Source organism: Primulina eburnea, chromosome 4, assembly GCF_022965805.1.
Source record: "Primulina eburnea isolate SZY01 chromosome 4, ASM2296580v1, whole genome shotgun sequence".
Lineage (NCBI taxonomy): Eukaryota > Viridiplantae > Streptophyta > Magnoliopsida > Lamiales > Gesneriaceae > Primulina > Primulina eburnea.
In genome coordinates this window covers 3,462,040-3,481,888 of record NC_133104.1, presented here as the reverse complement: position 1 = coordinate 3,481,888, position 19,849 = coordinate 3,462,040, and the positions used below count along the sequence as shown (strand labels likewise).

The window sequence follows — 19,849 nt, the reverse complement described above, 5'->3', positions numbered from 1 at the left end:
GATGGTAGATTGCAAGGGAAAGAGTGTTAGGCTCCGAACCCCGAGCCAAAAAGAGGTCGTGTATCATGGCAAATCCAAGGAACGGAAGTCACTTCTTTCCGCATCCCAAGCATGGAAAGCTGTGAAATCCGGAGCAGATATCTATCTAGCAATGATTAACGTAGTGGAGGAGGAGATTGAACTTAAACCAGGGGACATACCTATCGTACGAGAATTCCCAGACGTCTTTCCGGAAGAACTACCAGGGGCAATCCCGGATCGTGAAATTGAGTTCGAAATCAACTTAGTGCCCGAAGCGGCACCCATCTCCAAGGCATCGTACAGAATGGCACCAGCTGAACTTAAAGAGCTAAAAGAGCAACTTCAAGAATTGCTAGACAAAAAGCAGATTCGACCAAGTGCTTCTCCATGGGGAGCTCCAGTACTTTTCGTCAAGAAGAAAGATGGGAGCATGAGACTGTGCATTGACTATAGGGAATTGAATAAGATCACTATCAAGAACAGGTACCCTCTTCCAAGGATAGATGACCTGTTTGATCAGCTTAAGGGAGCCACAGTGTTTTCCAAATTGGATTTGAGAACGGGCTACCACCAATTGAAGGTCAGGGCTGAAGACATCCCAAAGACGGCCTTTCGGACAAGGTATGGACACTACGAATTCACGGTGATGCCTTTTGGTCTGACAAACGCACCAGCAGCCTTTATGGACCTAATGAACAGAGTATTCAAGCCGTTTCTGGATTGATTCATAGTGGTATTCATTGATGACATCCTTGTCTACTCTCCTAGCAAGGAAGATCACGAAGAGCATCTCCGCCTCACTCTACAAACCTTAAGGGAGAAAGAACTCTATGCCAAGTTCAAGAAATGCGAATTCTGGCTAAACAGTGTATCCTTTTTAGGGCATGTGATATCGGAAGCAGGAGTATCAGTAGATCCAAAGAAAGTGGAGTCAATTCTAGATTGGCCGAAACCGAGAAACGCCACAGACATTAGAAGTTTTCTTGGATTGGCGGGCTATTACAGGAAATTCGTTGAAGGATTCTCTTCCATAGGTACCATTAACAAGGCTTACTCAAAAGAATTCTAAATTCATTTGGGATGACAACTGCGAGAAAAGTTTCCAGACATTGAAAGAAAAACTCGCGTCTACACCAGTGTTAGTCTTGCCCACTGAAGATAAGGATTTCACCATCTACAGTGACGCATCGAAGGAAGGGTTGGGATGTGTACTCATGCAAGAAGGAAGAGTGATTGCCTATGCTTCAAGGCAGTTGAAGCCGCATGAACGAAATTATCCCACTCACGACCTCGAACTGGCAGCAGTCGTCTTTGCTTTGAAGATATGGAGACATTATCTCTATGGCTCCAAGTGCGAAATCTTCACGGACCACCAGAGCCTCAAATACTTGTTCACCCAAAAAGAATTAAATATGAGACAAAGGCGATGGATTGAGCTGTTGAAGGATTATGACTTGACTATAAGGTACCATCCAGGTAAGGCAAACAAAGTAGCTGATGCTTTGAGTCGGAGGAATATGAGTAAGGTTACCTTAGCTGCACTCTCCGCTCAACCATGTCTGCGAGAAATCGTCAAGTTGAACCAGGATCGAGACCCAGTTCTAACAAAACTTAAGGAACAAGCTAAGGAAGCAAAGTCTCAAGATACTCAGATCGACGACAAAAGAGTCCTTTGGATGAAAGGACGATTGTGCGTACCAGACGTAGATAACCTTCGAAAAGAAGTAATGTTAGAAGCACATAAGTCAAAATTTTCAGTCCATCCTGGCAGTACCAAGATGTACAGAGACTTAAAGAAGAATTTCTGGTGGAGTGGAATGAAAAAGGATGTTGCGATATTTGTTTCCAAATGTCTTGTGTGCCAACAAGTCAAAGCAGAGCACCAAAGGCCTGGAGGAATTCTTCAACCTCTAGAAATTCTAGAATGGAAATGGGAACACATCTCCATGGACTTTGTGGTTGGGCTACCAAAGTCTAGACAAAGCCATGATGGCATCTGGGTAATCGTAGATAGACTCACCAAATCTGCGCACTTCTTACCAGTCCGCATGAACTATAATTTGGACAAGCTAGCCACGTTGTACATGAATAATATCGTACGATTACATGGAGTCCCAGTCAGCATATTGTCAGACAGAGACCCGAGGTTTGTATCTCGTTTTTGGAAAAGTTTTCAACAAGCCATGGGAACTAAGGTCACCCTCAGTACGGCCTACCACCCTCAGACCGATGGTCAAACAGAGAGGACAATTCAAACTTTAGAAGACATGCTGAGAGCATGTGACCTAGACTTTAGCGGTAATTGGAGTGAACATCTGCCTCTGATTGAGTTTGCTTACAATAACAGTTTTCACAGCAGCATCGGAATGGCGCCGTATGAAGCTCTGTATGGGCGAAAATGTCGGTCACCACTATATTGGGATGAAGTAGGAGAAAAGGCCATCACTGGACCCGAATTGATCCAAGAAACAGTGGATAAAATCGCTACAATCAAGGAGAGACTTAAAGTGGCACAAAACCGACAGAAAAGTTGGGCTGACTTGAAAAGAAGACCAGTAGAATTCATAGCGGGAGACAAAGCATACTTGAAAGTATCACCAATGAAAGGTGTGGTTCGATTCAACAAACCCGGAAAACTGAACCCTAGATATGTTGGACCTTTTGAAATTCTAGGGAAAGTGGGGACACTTGCATACAGATTGGCACTCCCACCGAGTATGTCTAGAATCCATAATGTTTTCCATGTGTCACAACTAAGAAGATATGTTTCGGATCCAAGCCACATCCTCGAAGCTGAACCACTCTTAATCGAGGGAGACTTGAATGAAGGCCTTACTTATAAGGAAGTCCCGATCGGAATTGTGGATGCCAAGGACCAAGTGCTAAGACGACGAACGATTCCATACGTCAAAGTACAATGGTCCAATCACACCGAAAGAGAAGCCACTTGGGAACTCGAAGAGAAAATGAGAAACCATTACCCTTACCTCTTCGAAGGACGAGATGATCCAAGTTTCGAGGACGAAACTTACATTAAGGAGGGGAGAATGTGAAGACCATGCACCAGCCGAAATCACTCCAGCCGAATTCACTCCATTTCAGCATAAAAATCGAGTGAGCACCTTGGACCAAAAAGTGGCTACATTCATCCGGGAGAAGTTAATGCAACCAACCATTGATCAAGCCATCAGCGTCATTCATGGAGCCATCAACGCAGCGTCATTCAGGGAGCCATCAACGCAGCGTCATTCATGGAGCGACTGGAGCCTACCTTGTAGAAGGTTGTTCATGCCTATATAAAGGAGGGCTCCTCATTCGAATTGGCACTTCCACTCTCGAAATCCTCTCTAGCAACTCTGTAGTCTCGAAGCCCTTCGCCCTCTAGAAGCTCTGCCGCAATCTCGCCGTTCGTGTTTACGTTTCTTTGAGCAATCAAAATACGGTAAGTGGTTTTTGCTACTAATTCGATTGGCATATTATATTTCGAAAATAGCTATGGCTCTGGAAAATTTCTGCTTCTTGGAATTTTCGTTCTGCTTCTTGGAATTTTCGTTATATATTCGTTCTGCTTCTTGGAATTTTCGTTTCTTGAAAGCATGTTGAGTATTTGTTAAGCACTGTAATGATTCGACTTAGAAATGATAAAGGAAATTCCGAACTTTGAAATCTTTGTTTAGGCCCTGATGCGGTGGGTTATAATAACCGTTCCTTTGGCCTCGCCCCTTAGAGGAGTAACATATAGGGGACTGATCAGTTAAAAAAACCATCGAAAATGAGATGATTTCAGTGTTGTTTCCGTTTTTTTTTATCTGATTCGACATGCTAAATATTGAAATTGTGACAATTCGTTTATATGTATAACCTCGATATTTTTCATGCACGATTGGCCCCCATTTACTGGGTATTTTCCCCCAAAATACTCACCCCTTACCTCCCCTCCCAGATAAGAATGAGAAGCAAATTGAGGATGAGGAGCAAGAATACTTTTGGGGATGGTGAAGAGCAGTCTAATTCGTGATCGATTGATTATTCAGTCTTATGATTTCAGTATCATGTATTTACGATTTCAGCATTATGTATTTACGCTTCCGCATGTTTCTATTTCTTTATGAGTTGTAAAAACGTTGCACTTTTGGGAAATTTATGACAATAAACTGGTTTGGTATATGTTGTACTACGAGGCTAGTTGTTTTGCAATTATGTGATTGCGAGATAACGCCGGTGTCAACTAACCCTGGTCTCGGGGCGTGACACTAATAGTCAATTTATAAACTAAGTTTAAAGCCTAGTCAACTAATAGTTCTAACTCAAGTAAGTCCAGATAAATAATAGCAAATAATTCAAATACATAAACAATCATTTTATTTGTTTCTAGACTCAAGCATCCTAAACTCTACTTCGAGTATATCTCAGTTATGCTTTGCCAGCGCCTATTGCATGGTCGCACAGGCACGGGTCTGGGCCCGAGGCGTAATAGAATGGTAGCTCAATTGACACTCACACTCAAAAACCTATGTATTTAACATGGTGGTGAGTTTGAGTATTGGAATAGACGAAATAAACAACTGCCATGAGTGAGATAGTACTATGAGTAATGACATGTAATACTGTGAGAGATGTGATTGCAAGCCCAAAAGATCGGTAAGACCATGGGGCATTATAGTACAACAAACCAAGCGAAATGTTTCGATTGCTCTAACAAGCTGTTATAATTATTGCACTTCAAAAATATTTATGTGAAAAAAAAAATTGGTTCACTAAATTTTCTACTTTTGGGTTTTAGTCCATTAAGTTTTCATATTTTGATTCGATACGCTAATTTTAAATTTTCAACTGTTTTGGTCCAATTGTGGATGTGGTGGTATCAGAAAAGTCAGTAATTTTCAATGTCATGTCAATTTTTCCGGTGCTAAATCGACATTTAATTGTGTCACTTTAGCACTCCAGAAAAATAGGATTGTAAGTCAAAAAAAAAATATGAATGTTAGTACATTAAAACTAAACTTTAAAAGCTTTGTGGACTAAAACTCAAAATAAAAAAATTAGTCAAATTTAATAAATAAAAAAAATCTATATTTATTTAATATATAATTATATTATATTAATAAAATATTGAAGTTTGCAAACTATTAATCAAAATAATTTGATCTTGAATTCGATTTATTAAAAGTACAAATCAAATATTTTTTGAGTCAACTCGAAAAGCTCACAAACTGACTCGATTTGTTTACGTCCTTATACGCGATGAGTGGCTTTCATATCTTAAGGTATGATTGTGATATGATTTTCCGCCTATTTAATATAATTGCTTTGGCATTTTATGGAATAAAAATCAAATACAAAAAATGAATTTTGTATCCCATTAATTTGACTAATTTTGGGTTTTGGTCGATTACATTTTAAAAGTTTGATTTTTATATACTTAATTTAAATTTTTTGCTATTTTGGTTCAATTGCTAACATAACATCTGATAATATGTTAATTTTCAATGCCACACAACGCTGAAAATTGCTAACGTAAAATCGAAAACTACTTGACGTGTCAAATTTCATGTCAGCAATTGAAAATTGGACTAAAACATGCGAAAATTAAAATTTAGTGCATCAAAACTAACTTTTAAAAACTTAATTAACCAAAACCCAAAATTTATAAACAAGTTAATGAACAAAAAAATAATGATTTCCCAACCAAATATCCTCTCCTCTCCTCCTTAGCATGCAACTATTATAAATATGGCCTGAATAAAAAATTTGGTGTAAAGATACGACTAATGCTTACTTCATTATAGTCGAAATCATAAAACTCACATTTACCCCCAAATAAAATGAGTACTAGTTTTCCCACACTAATAAATAATAAACAATTATAAAACATATATATAATTCATACTTGATCAAACATTCAAGTCTTTTTTCCTTAATTTGAAGGGGATATAGATATTAAGGAATTTCACTAGAAAATAAAGCATGAGTTTACATTACATCCCAATTAAGGTACAGAAAAAGAAAGGCCCCAAAGACCTTCTTCGGCCAACTTTTGGCCATACAAGAAAGGGACTCTCATCTCCTCTCCTCTGATCTCTCCCACACGCACACACAAATCCACAAAAACACCACACAAATTTATAATTCATCCAACTCTCTCATTTCCTTTACCGCTTCTCTATTTGCAAACAGGAGCTTGTAGCATAATCAACGTAGTCTATAAGAGGAACTTGACTTGCATCTCATCTTTAGCTCAAACTTCAAAGTTCCCATTTGCCAACCCTGTTGATTTTCACTATGAATTTGGCCCCCACCAATTTGAATATCCTCCTCCAATTGAGAAGGACTCATTACACCTTTGAATTCAACAGCTCCCCCACTTTAATTCACACTCCATATATAACTCCACTACATACTAAACAATCCAATGTAGCAAATCCCCTTCCCTAGGGAATCTGCATGGACATTCATGTATGGCCATTGCCCACCAATAAAGGGCCACAATAACATATCCCAAATCGTCCAAACATAGTGCATAGGTTTATATGTCTACTATTTATCTACAATGCATGTCAATGTAATCAAACTACCCTCTTTCAAAAAATATTGAGGATTTCTGACATACTTTGGCCCACCATTTTGTTTAATTGTTGGTTCTGTTTTTAAGTTTAAGACCCATTCAATTAGGTCTCCCCTTTGTTTTCATCAGCCCAATAGTTATTACTCAGTTTCCTCCTCTTGCAGGATGATGACGATGATGAGTTGCACGAGGTGGTACTTGAGCAAGTCGTGACCCGGAAACGTGGTAACACCACCGGTTGCTTCTTCGGCTTATTGGACACCATTCTCCGCATCAATTGGTAGCAACTCATTATATTTTCCTGCAAAATAATGTAATATTTTTCACTAAAGTTGCACAATACACAAAATCTTGAAATACATGCAACACAAAACCCTTAATTTACACGTACAATCAATAGTGGCTTACTTTGTCAAGTCCATCACACCATGACTCGGCGTGTTCCGCTGTGATTAAAGAGAAATCAGGCAGATCATTTGCTGCACAAAGAATTGTTGCAGCAGCAATACATGATGGCCTATACTCAAGGAAGCTGGTTGCTGGCGACATAAAAGAATTAACATTTCAAGTCAAAATTAGCTTTATGAGTCATAGACTGCTAAATAATTAAAGTAATAAAAAATTTGATGCACTATGGTGTACAATATTTTTCAAATATTATATGTAACACTTTTATAATTATGATATTTAATTATATTATACCATCCTTGCAACTAAAATATCTGAGGTTGCTGTCTGTATTTGCAGTCAGAGATGCATGTGCTTGTATTGTAAAAAGAATAGATATGAAAATACGTACATATTCTTTTATTTTTTTAATCAAGTACCTTGAATATAACACAGAATAATTTCTTTGGCCCTCGATATAAGGAACCCGGTATAACTTCCAGCTGGGTCAATTTTGAGTGCGAAAAGGCAGAGATAGCAAAATGGAGAAATGGATCGAAGTCTCCAATCTAAGACCTTCAGCACAAGAAGTTCCATTCTTTGGACATTTCTTGATTCAAAAACAAACTTTGCACCTTCAACCTATTAATCATATTTTTTTTCTCGGATAAATTAAATTTCGAGTCGCCTTATTTAATATATACGATAATAAATAATAATATGGGGAAAAAAATTTAAATAATATTTTACCTGAAGATCCAAAAGAGAAGGGACCAGAGGCTCCTCCATCTTAGCTGCTAATGACAAACATGCAATGGACAATAATTGCAGCGGCCATCCATTCAATATCTGCAGTTATTCAACATGCGTGTTATATATATCACATATATATACATACATACACACACACACACACACACACACACACACACACATACGGTCATTCTTGTGGATCTATGAAACTGGTAGATGGAATAATTTGAAATAATTTAGTTCACAGTAATATATGTCTGATTAATAATGTAAAAAAGATGAAAAGTACGTGAGTCTATTATCTTATTTTCTATTAAATAATGAACAGAAACTCCATTTATTATATGTATGCCATAAGTGTGACAATTAAATGTTCAACATTTCACCAAACATTGCATATTATTAAATAGCCAGTGAGTTCATACACAAACCAAAGGTTAACTTACCTTCTTCAACGTTAAATTAAATAATACAAATAGAGATGACAATTTTCTCACCAATTAGTACTACTCATTTTTTATTATTGTACTACGTACTTTAATTTTCAACTCATAATTTATTATTGTACATTACGTACTTTAAGTAAATACGCCCTAATTTGGGGTTTTGTTCATGATATTCACATGGACTGAGTCGTTGAGTAAATGAGAACACTACAAATATTAGTATATATGAAGCCATAGTTTGGTGGGATACACTTGTTACTGATGAGCTAAATTAATGTGTGTGTATATATATATATATATATACACACACACACATTAATTTAGCTCATCAGTAACAAGTGTATATATACATATATTGCAGTTGACCAGACCAAATGAAACATTCATGAAACCCAAAAAAATTTTACATTTATGTAAAAAACTTGTTTGAGTATTAGAGTAGGTCTCATGTGAGACCGTCTCACGGATCACAATCTGTGAGACGGGTAACTCTACCCATATTCACAATAAAAAGTAATATTCTTAGCATAAAAAGTAATATTTTTTCATGAATTATCCAAATAAAGATCCGTCTCACAAAATACAATCCGTAAGACTGTCTCACACAAGTTTTTGTCCGGGTATTATATCAAGAGAATATAAAAATTTTAATTTGTTTTTATTTTTTAAAGATATCTTCTACTGTAGGATTATAAAATCCAATAATACTCGTCTGAATAAGACACGCATGGCACGATACACTAACTTGACGGTGACGGAAATCATACCGGCAACTTATGGGAGTGAAGAAAACGATCGAAGTAGTTGACGGAGAGATACGCCGTTAATGGCTGAAACCCATAATATTGATGAACCTGCATAAGTAAAATAATCAGTTGACTCTATCCCAACCATAAACGGCGCACAGGTCTATTATACGCTGCTGATAACTTGTTCCATCGCGATACTCCGAGTCTGAGAGGCACATACTAGCAATGGCATCCCAGCCATGCTAAAGTGCGCCTCCCATATGAAAGCAAGTGTGGAAGTGGCACTTAAGGAATGAGCAGGATACCGGAACACCACGGATTCGGAATCGGAATAGGAGAAAAAGAAAGATACCTTTAGAATCCACGCAACAGATTCAGCTCTAACAGAGACATCCACCGATTGATGGACGTTTATTTCAGTGAGATGCTTCTCGTCTTCTAACAGCCCGGCGATAGATTCTTCGACTTCCGGCAGCCGAGATTCAAGGTCCGATGTGTATTCCGGCGCTTCATCACCATAATCGGAAAAAATAATGTTGGAATCCTCCCCACAGAGAAGATCGGAGAAGCATTCGGAGCACGAAAGTGACATGGCGAATGAGAACGCCAATCGCTCGTCATTCTCTTCTGTTCATCCTGGGTATAATTTTGAAGGCTGCCGGGAATTCGCCGGTATATACCGTGGATGAAATTGAAATAGAGGGGTCGTGAGAGAGAAGATGACAATGGTTTTGTCTGTACTCTGTTCGTTCCAATTTTCCGTTCTACTAGCTCTGCACATATAAATAGTGAGGACTTGCTATTCTATATTTTATTATTAAAATGTGGTAAAAAATTGTGTGAGACGGTTTTATCGATCGTATTTTATGAGACGAATATCTTATTTGGATCATCCATTAAAAAGTATTAATATTTATGCTAAAAGCATTACTTTTTATTGTGAATATCGGTGGGGTTGACTCGTTTCACAGATAAAGATTCGTGAGACCGTCCCACAAAAAACCTACTCTAAAATTATATTCTTCTATAAAAAAATAAAATAAGTATTTTACATCAAATAGTCAATAACTCCTTAAACTTATTCTTCTATAAAAATAAAATAAAATAAGTGTTTTACATCAAATAGTCAATAACTCCTTAGACTTAAAACTCGTTTTATTTTTAGTCTCTAATCTTTTAAATTTTGTTTGAACTCTCTAATTATTTACAATTTCCAAAAATATATTTGAAGTTTTGGTACATAGTATTGTTATACTATTGAGCTTGTTCTTTAAAGGTCTATAGCCTAAACATGTATAATTTCGCAAGATTTCCAACTTATATATTAAATTAATTTTTTTATTATTAACTCATCATGGTTCCGTAAAATAAATTAAATAATTTACTTCTTTGACCAGAATGTCATTGGATTTATCCACCGGATTTTACTGATTATTCCTCACAGCCTAATCACGATGTCGCAACATATGGTTCCTGACATAGATTCTTTTAACTGCACTTAGTATTTATCGTTTTATACATCATGGTGTTTAGTAAAGAAGTTTAATTTTGAAAATAATACATAATAAGGACTGTAAGTCTTGGTTCTTTTATTCAAATATACAACATATTATTACATAGTAATCTCCTATAGAGGAAGATAAATTTGTTTAGTTATTTATCGTAGCTGGAATTACAACACATATAAAATCTAAATATTACAAATTTTATTTTGAAAGAATAATGAAGAGGTTGAATGATATTTTCATCTTCCTTCTGTTATGATATATATAGAAGTCTTGGTTGATTTAAAATTCGGATTTCAAACGTGTGAATTGCTTTGCCATTTGTGGCCGGAAACATCTTTTAATTGGTGTACCACCAGTTAGTGGTCTATCATGTTGTGGTACTTGAGTGGGGCATTCTTCACTAATAGAGTGGTTGGATCACGTGTCTTTTGTACATTTGTCAAAGAACCTTTTGTTTTTGTATGGTCCTAAGGAAAGCAGACTTGTGTGGACCTTTACCATTTGGATTTGTCTCTGCATTATGCTTTCGGTCAGATTTGGGCCAAAAAACTTTCCCTAATAATGGCACTTTATGGTTTGAGCATTCTGGGCAAATTTATCCTGACAATCTTCACACATGAGCCATATTGCAGAATTTTGACAAGTTTCTTTACTTCCCGGCAGCTTATTGTTCCATATATAGAAGATTTCTTCTCTTTTTTTTTTCAAATATTTATTCTACAAAGCATGTAATTTTTTCTGTTGGTTCTGTTGCTGTACTAATAAAGTAAAGCTCAATAATATCTCTCCTTAATCATTATTTGCCCACGTCATAAAAAGCTTCCTGAATTCATTTTGGTAGTGCAGATATTTCCGAGAAGCTGGGTGATGTATTAACTGAGCAAGGGCCCCAAATTCATACCACAGTTTACTTCATTGGGATAGTACTTTGGTTTCATCCATATTCTAGGATACTTTTCAACTATATCAATTCGGATTGTGGTTGGGTTGATACTTATTATTATTTTCAATTTCTTTCAGTTTTGTTGGTATACTTGAAATGGATAAAATATAAGCTCGTTAGTACCGACCTTAGATTTTCCTTGTCAGTTCGAGGTCTAAGGTTGATATCTCACTTTTCAATCCCCGAGTGACTTGAAGGCTCGAGATAAGGATCCGGAGCTTCAATATCTTTCTTGGCTGACTCATCTAAAGATGATCTCGACTTAACACTTGTACTAGGGGTACTTGAATCTCTTGCTCCAGGTATAGAGTCAAGTACTCGAAAACTCTTCATTTGGGAAACCAGTGGCTTCTCAAATACCTGTAGGATCAGCTTTTGCAATACAGACCATAGCTAAGTATAAGCATTTGAACAACCTGTTATTCGATCAGAGACAGTGTTTTATCTACTTGTTGTAGCCTACCAACAACTTTTGCATTTGGGGCAAACTTTCGGTTTGAAGCATTTCAATGTGTTCCCTCAAATGTCTTTGCGTTTTCACGATGGTTTCGACATTAACTCTGTTCATCTCTTGTTAAGAAATCCAAATATATTTTAATGAGATTTAATAATAATAATAATAATAATAATAATAATAATAATAACAAAATTATAAATGAGACACAAATCCTGTCATCTCAATAATCTAGCTTTCTCGGGTTTAGACAATTTTATTTTTTCAAGATGTATTTTACATATGTATTATCAACCTTTAAGGTAAATTTCATTGCAAATAAAAATAATGGTCATTTTCAAAAGCCATTTTTACTGCTTAAAATTCATTTTCGTTGATATTCCATCTTACACTTCTGCATCTAATAATATTCCATTGTAATTTTCTTAATCATTTTGTGTGTTCTTCTGTTCATAGGAATCTTACATCCTTCTTTTGTAATGAACTGAACAAATTTATTTGTTTTGCTATATTTTTTACGAACATTACAGCAAAGTTAACAACTCTTAAAAACTTTGAAGTTGTTTATTGTCTTTGAGTTTTTTTGAAAAATTTTGCACATTTTCCACAATGTGTTCTTACATAATTATTCCGACTCGTCGATTTCTATTCCCAGAAGTTCAATTAATTTTGTACATTCCACAATGTGTTCTTGCATAATTATTCCGACTCGTCGATTCCTATGAACAGAAGTTCAATTTTTCTTGCTGTAATGACTGTCTTTTCTAATAAGAGTAGTCTTTTTTTTACAAAGCTTAGAGAAAATCTCTAAATATATAAAATGTTCATCCATACTTTTAGATAAACATCATCAATATAAACAAACATAAATTTAAAATAATGTTTAAATAGATTATCCATCTTTCTTTTAAATATCTGGGGCGAATTAGTCATCAAAATGGTAATAATTCCCAAATATAATGACTTTGTGTGTGGAGAAAGCTGTGAATTTCTTTCTTTCTTTCTTATGTCAATTTGATATAATTTGGATTTATAATTGAATTTAGAGAACATGATCTGGACTGCTATATGCGGATATTGTTTTTTTTATTATACCAGGGTTTAAATGTTCATTGATAATAATCTGCATATCCTTTGGATCTATTATGTACATTGGGATAGGCATGCATCTGACGAACTCATACTCCTTGTCTTCCTTATATTTAATGCTGACTCTGAGTTGGTTTATGTCCTGTCATGCCAAGAGATTTTCATTGTAGTTTTCTTTTATCATTTTTTTTACATCTTCTAGAGATACTTTTGATTAAAATTGTACATACTTCTGGTGTAATGATATTTTAAGGAATTTTATTTCTTCTTGTTGGAGGTTTTGATATGCTCTTAATTGAAGCATTGTTTCTCCAAACAGTCTAGAATCATTTATTTTTGAATTCAGAAGTTTTCCTTCATCAACACGCTTTTTGCGAAACTGGATTGATAATTTTCTGTAAAATGCCCTTTTAGTCTCTAGACTATAACTTTTGTGATCACATGGTGTTGTGAACACTGATTTTCTAGTCTCATTTTCTTGTGTATAAGATTTAAACATTTGTAATAAATTATTTCTTAGTAGAGTTTCTGCTTCTGTATCATGAAAATAAATTGATGGCTTTTTCACATCGTACCAAAGTGTTTGTCCAGTATATCTGATTAATATTTATGTCATCATAATCCCTTTAATAAGATTAATATTCGCTTGGAGAAATTTCCTCGAGCAATCTAAGATAATTCTTTTTCCAATTCTTTTGAAAAAACTCCTCTTTTTGTCATACATATTCCAGCTCCGAAATCAATATAAGCAGCAAATGTCTTATATTGTTCATATAACATCCCTGCTGAGATATATACCGAGAATGAGCTCGAGGTTATTGGATTTTTCACATTCTATCATCTGCCATGAATTCAATTTCATTCTCTAGAAATTTCCAAGGTTTGTGTTCTTTGAGAAACTCTAGCTCAAGGACCAACTGATCTAGTTCTTTTTCTGAGATTTCTTTAATATGAACTTCCAATTCCCCAGTATTGATCATTCGTTGGTAAGTTTATATCATATGTTGTTCCAAATAGTATATAGTATTACAATGAAATTGATTTCTCTGTCTTGTAATATAAAATATGCCTTTGATTTATTTCTCATCCTTTCGGTGGTCTAAGTTTTCATATTATCGAAAAGCTTTGTCAATCGGATAATTTATTTCTTCTTTGAAAGTACCTTTTATCGTAATCTGGATTGCTTCGATATGAATCCAAGACATGGTTCGTGCTACTTATATCTTTTTTTTTTTTTGTAATTCCTCGTTAATTTTTTCAGAAGGAATAAATTGCATCTCCATCCGGTTTCCAGTCAGTTCCATTGGGCTTACCATTTCTTTTTTGGAAACTTTATACATTAGATGATGATTTCTGTTTTTTAGGCCAAGCTTTCCAAAGAACTTTTCTACATGTCCTGCATAAAAATTCTCGATAACTTTTTGTTGTTCTACAGTTTGGATTCTTATTTGAATATCTTTTAATGCTCTAATAGTTTTTTCTTGTTTTTCAAGTATTTCTTCAATTTTATGTGGTACATAGTATAGCTGATTGTCATAGTTTTGCCTCATCTTTTGGATCTCTCTAAGATCTCTGGAGAGTTTAGAAGAATTAGACATAGGTGTACTGCAATAAAGGATTGAAAACAATTAATTTTTGCCATTTTTATTAATATTTTTGTAATAAAGAATGATATATTTTCTTTTTTAAAAAATATAAATGTGAACTGAATTTGAAAATATAAACTTCAATTATTGTTTGAATTAATTATATCAATTCTTTTATTAGTTTAAATTTGAATTTAATTCATTTTTATATCAATTTAAATGTGATATATGAATTATTTGTTTTTTATGTTCTTTATTCAAATTGAAACTGAACTCAATTGAAAATATAAACTATTTTTAAATCATTCAAAAATACATTTAGCACTTAGACTCTGATTAGTTCCGATCTACCAGCATATGGATACTACAGAAATTCCAAGTTTAAAATGTATTTTTCATTATCAAAATTTTATTATTAATGTTTTTTCCAGACATTGTATTTTTTGATTTAAGAGTATTATTTATATTTTCTTTATTTTATATAGTTCACACGCACGCACACATATATACAAATAAAGTTTTTTTCATATATGGAAAGTTTTTCGTCAAAAAGAATATGTTATAAAAAATATCATTATTAATGTATTCACATACTACATTAATATTTGAAACAAATAGAAAATAAATAAGTAATTAAATGTGAATTGTTTGCAAATTATTTTTTAAAATTAAAACTTAAATTTGATGTTTTTTTTAAAAATTATAAACTACATTTAAGTATTTGTATTGATTATATCATCCTATTTAATTTCGATTATAGTTTTAATTTATGTGTTACTTTTATAGAATTTATGTTTATTATTCTCTATCATACTACATAAAATATAAAATCTTTTATATAATATTATGTTTTTCAATTTTTTTAAAAGAATGTCAGTAAATTGTTGTTATTATTGTTTTGTATTGAACTTTAAAATATGAATTTTAATATAATTTTTTAACATGTCCAAATAATAATTACTTTTTTAATCAAATTTTATTTATATAATAAATGAAAAAACAAATTTTGAATTTTTAAAAAACGTTTATTTATTCTATAAAATTTTGATAAACAAAATAATATAATTTTTTAAAAATATTTTTATATCTTTTTATTTATAACAGTTCCACTTAACCAAGATAATAAGTCAATTTAATGACAAAATATTGTTATCATCATTTGAGCGTTATTTCAAATGATATTAATATTTTGATATAATAATTTTCGATAATAATATTTAAAATTTAAATATATTCATTATATTAAATCAATAATTTTAAATCATTATTCAAACAATAATAATTACTAATTGAATAATTAATTATATAAAATAACACTCCGTTCACGCACGGGTGAAATACTAGTTCATGTAAACATGAAGAATTTTTTAACTAGATGATTTTTTTAAATGGTCTTCTACAAATACATATAATTAAATATTTAGGACTTAGTATAAGTTAATTCTTAAAATTAGGTTTAAGTTCTAAATATATTTTTAGAACATTTTATATTAACACATAAATATATTAAATTGAGCTAACTGCATGATAATATTTTTATCCAGTTACTATCTATTTTATTTATATTAATACTAAATTTTTTATAGAATTTTAGCTTTTTGGTATGAATTAGTGTTATAATTATAAGTATTGATTTTTTGAAAATAAAGTAAATAACCTTTCAAATTATACAAAATTTCAATCTGAATCATATATTATATTTTTTATTCTATAATTTATCGATGATTTGAAATTCGAGCATAATAGTTTGAATAATGTACCAAGTTTTTTGTTTCCTATTAATGTCCATATTATTTTTATTTGTCTAAATTTATGTATTAGTTTTTTTAACTAACTTAAAAAAATGATGTGAACTCGCTTTGGTCTTTGACAAGAATGGCTCCTAAGAGTCAAAAAAATTGAAATATCCATTTTGGATTAAAAATAATGGCAAATATCAATTCAGTAAAGGGTGAGTAAAAAAACGATTTCGACCAAATTGAATTAATGTGAGAAATTGGTTCGATTTATTTGGAAGTTCGACTTCAGTTTTTTAAAACATCGATTAACCAAATAAGCCGAACATTTATATATATAAAAAAATATTATTCAATTTTGTAATAAAGTTTATGAGTATTTAAATATTATAAATTTTTAATAAAATTTTATTGGACAATAGAACTAGACCTAAAAATATATATATATATATATATATATATATATATATATATATATATATATATAATAATAAATATAAATTTATTTAATTCGATTTTAATATTAAATTTTGTTGAGTAAAATAATTATCTTGTTGGGTAGAGCAATCAAAATATAGTATTTGAGCTGCTATATAATTTAAATTATTTGAATTGCACAATTACTACTGACTATAAATTTTGGTAAAGCTGTAAACGTTAGATCTTATACATTTTTTAATCAAAATTTTATTATGAAAAAAACAAAATCTAAGAGTTCGGTTAATTTAATTATCAATCGAAATAACCGATTTTTTAGGGTTTTGTTTGTTCAATTTCGTATAAAATTTTGTTCAGTTCGATTTGTCGAAAAAAAATTATATTCGATTTTAATCGAACATTCACACCTATTAGTATTTAATTTGGGACCGAGTCAATCTTTAAATATTTTCTAATCATGACCCCACCACAGACATAAACATCATAGGAAGTAAGCTGTAAACATATTCATTACTATCCCTCCCAACCACCACACTCATGCAAAAATAATTAAATTATCAATATTAATTAATTATAAATTTAATAAAATATTAAACGTTCGATCTTCCGACGACTCAAATGAGCCTTGAAATATCTCCATGTTTTTTCCTTAATGGAACAATCAACAAATTAAATATTCACAATATATATATATATATATATTTATATATATATATATATATGTTTCATCTTACGCTTGGAAATCCAATTGATTATGATATGTGCAATTGTTAGACCTATCGCACTTGTTCTTCAAAACATATAACCTCAAGACATACAGCTACGCAAAGTTTCCAACCGATATACCATATTCAAATAAACTCAGCTAAGAAAATGAGGTATTTAAATTTTAGAATATAATTTTTATTTATGGAATTTTTTTAAAACATAAAAAAATTTACAAAGATATACCAAAAAAATTAAACAACAAATGATTTTACCGGGACCTATCTTAAAAACATACATTCATTAAAAAAAAAAAAATCACTCATAAACGTCATTTCTCGACTAAACAGCTGGTCGAAGGGGTATATATATATATATATATATATATATATTATGTTAAGAACATAATAATTAATTAAAAAACTCACCATCGTCCTTCGGGAATCCAAACCCATCGATTCAGCTTTTTCTTGGAGCGTGGACATGATTTGACCAATTAAATTCTAAATAATAATTATTATATAGTTTAAAGATCTTTATTATTACGTATATTGTGGATATAAATAATAATTATTATATAGTTTAAAGATCTTTATTATTACGTATATTGTGGATATAAAATATGCGCATACCTCTAGCCGAATGCCTGCCAACACATGGACTCACCTTTGGCATGTATTATTCCAACCATTTTTTCTATTAAAATAATATACTGTACAAGTTTGTTTTGTAGCATCAAAGTAACGATAATTTATATTTATAATATACACATATTTATTTATATGTCACAACACCTTATCATTCATAATATTTATTTATATATATACTGTTTATATATTTATGATATCTTATCGTTCCTCCTCGAAAATGTATAGATTTGAACACCGATATATACGACCGATTGATCTGATTCATATCTATATTGAAAAATAATATTTTTAACATAAAAACTAATAATTTTTCACGAGATGGTAGGGTTGTTTAGAAATATGTTTCACAAAATTGATTCGCAAGATCGCTTCATGTGAGTTTTTGTAGATGAATATATATAGTATATTAGGATACATAAAAATATGTTTTGTTTATTCATTAACCTTGGAAAAGATGTTGTAATAAATCTGTATTTTCATAGTAGTAAAATTAAATTTGAAGCAATCGACTTAATTAATTATATTTCATATATTATTTATTTCTAGTAAAACCGAGGAATTTCACTTGGCATGCGCGATTGTCTATTTATTTATATTTTGTCATGTCAGATCAAAAAAATTAATGCAAATCTATGTTCCTCCCCAATTTAAGCATACACAGTTTGAACGTTTACTGCAAAATGAAATGATATTGAAACTTACTGTCAGAATTGGACAAAAAAGATTCAGAGGATTTTTCCTTTATCTTCGGACATCAAATCTTTTAAAAATCAATGCTTCATTAAAATTTTTAGGGCTGAATTTATTGTATTTCTTTGATGCATGGCCACCATGCTTGACTTTTAAGCATTCAAAAATGTTTCTGTCCTGTTCGGGAGGATGAGTATGTTGAGTCCATTTATTCTCATTGGTCCATTTAAAAGTTGTCCAATGGCATACCCACATTCATTTCTATACACACACACACACTCACACACACACACACACACACACATATATATATATATATATATATATATATATATATATATATATATATATATATATGGGACTTGAAAGTTGAGACAATATACCAAAAATAAATCTTGAAACTCAAGTTCAATAATTTGAAAGTTAGATCACCTTATGATGAATCGGTCAACAAATTTTTTTCCAAAAAAATCTTTATTTATAAAATATTAGGTGATTTATCTTTCAAAAAAATGTATTATTTGTAATATTTTAAAAATTCTTTATTTATTTAAATACGTGTTGTTTAGTTTTTGAAAAAAAAATGTATGTGTTTGGACCACTTATTTTTTATTTTATTTTTACTATTAATATGAGAAATAATAAATAATAATGATAATAGTTGGAATATAAAATTTCTTAAATGTTTCGTATTTTAAGTTATTGAATAAAAAAAAACCTACGTTCTAGAATCAAGCTTTGATTATTTTACCAATTAGTAGTTATTTGTACAAATAAAATCTTTTCAATTGTACAACAGTTCAAACGACATGTTTCGATTACTTTATCAATAAAGACAATCATTGACCACAACAATTTTTCTTTCAATAATTGTAATTATTGCAATAAATACACGTGCACGCACATATGATCATAATCAAATATGCGATATTAATTTTGATATCAATTGTAAAAATATATTTACTAATTTACCATAAATTACCGTTGTTGTTATAATATAATTCAAATTTCATGTTTAAATTTTTTCCTTAACTTGAGTAATTTGTAATTAACACCTAAACAAATAGAGATATAATAAAAGGTTACATATTTTTTGCATGCGAAATTCGTATTTTAATTATATCCATCA

General features: G+C 31.9%; 1 protein-coding gene across 1 annotated transcript; it reads right to left on the bottom strand.

The window, feature by feature from the left end:
* Nucleotides 1-5,961: 5,961 nt before the first annotated feature.
* On the bottom strand, nt 5,962-9,697 carry LOC140830661 (cyclin-D1-1-like). Its single transcript, XM_073194079.1, has 6 exons — nt 9,274-9,697; nt 8,940-9,026; nt 7,724-7,822; nt 7,414-7,615; nt 6,995-7,125; nt 5,962-6,887 (listed from the first exon to the last, which is right to left on the bottom strand). Exons 1-6 carry the CDS (start codon nt 9,511-9,513, stop codon nt 6,690-6,692), a joined length of 957 nt encoding a protein of 318 aa, XP_073050180.1. The 5' UTR covers nt 9,514-9,697; the 3' UTR covers nt 5,962-6,689.
* Nucleotides 9,698-19,849: the final 10,152 nt, after the last annotated feature.

Coding starts and splice junctions, on each gene's coding strand:
- LOC140830661 (XM_073194079.1), bottom strand. CDS start 9,513: ATGTCACTTTCGTGCTCCGAATGCTTCTCCGATCTTCTCTGTGGGGAG. Junction 7,616..7,723: donor CTTCTCTTTTGGATCTTCAG/GTAAAATATTAT, acceptor TATGATTAATAG/GTTGAAGGTGCAAAGTTTGT. Junction 6,888..6,994: donor GGTGTGATGGACTTGACAAA/GTAAGCCACTAT, acceptor ATTATTTTGCAG/GAAAATATAATGAGTTGCTA.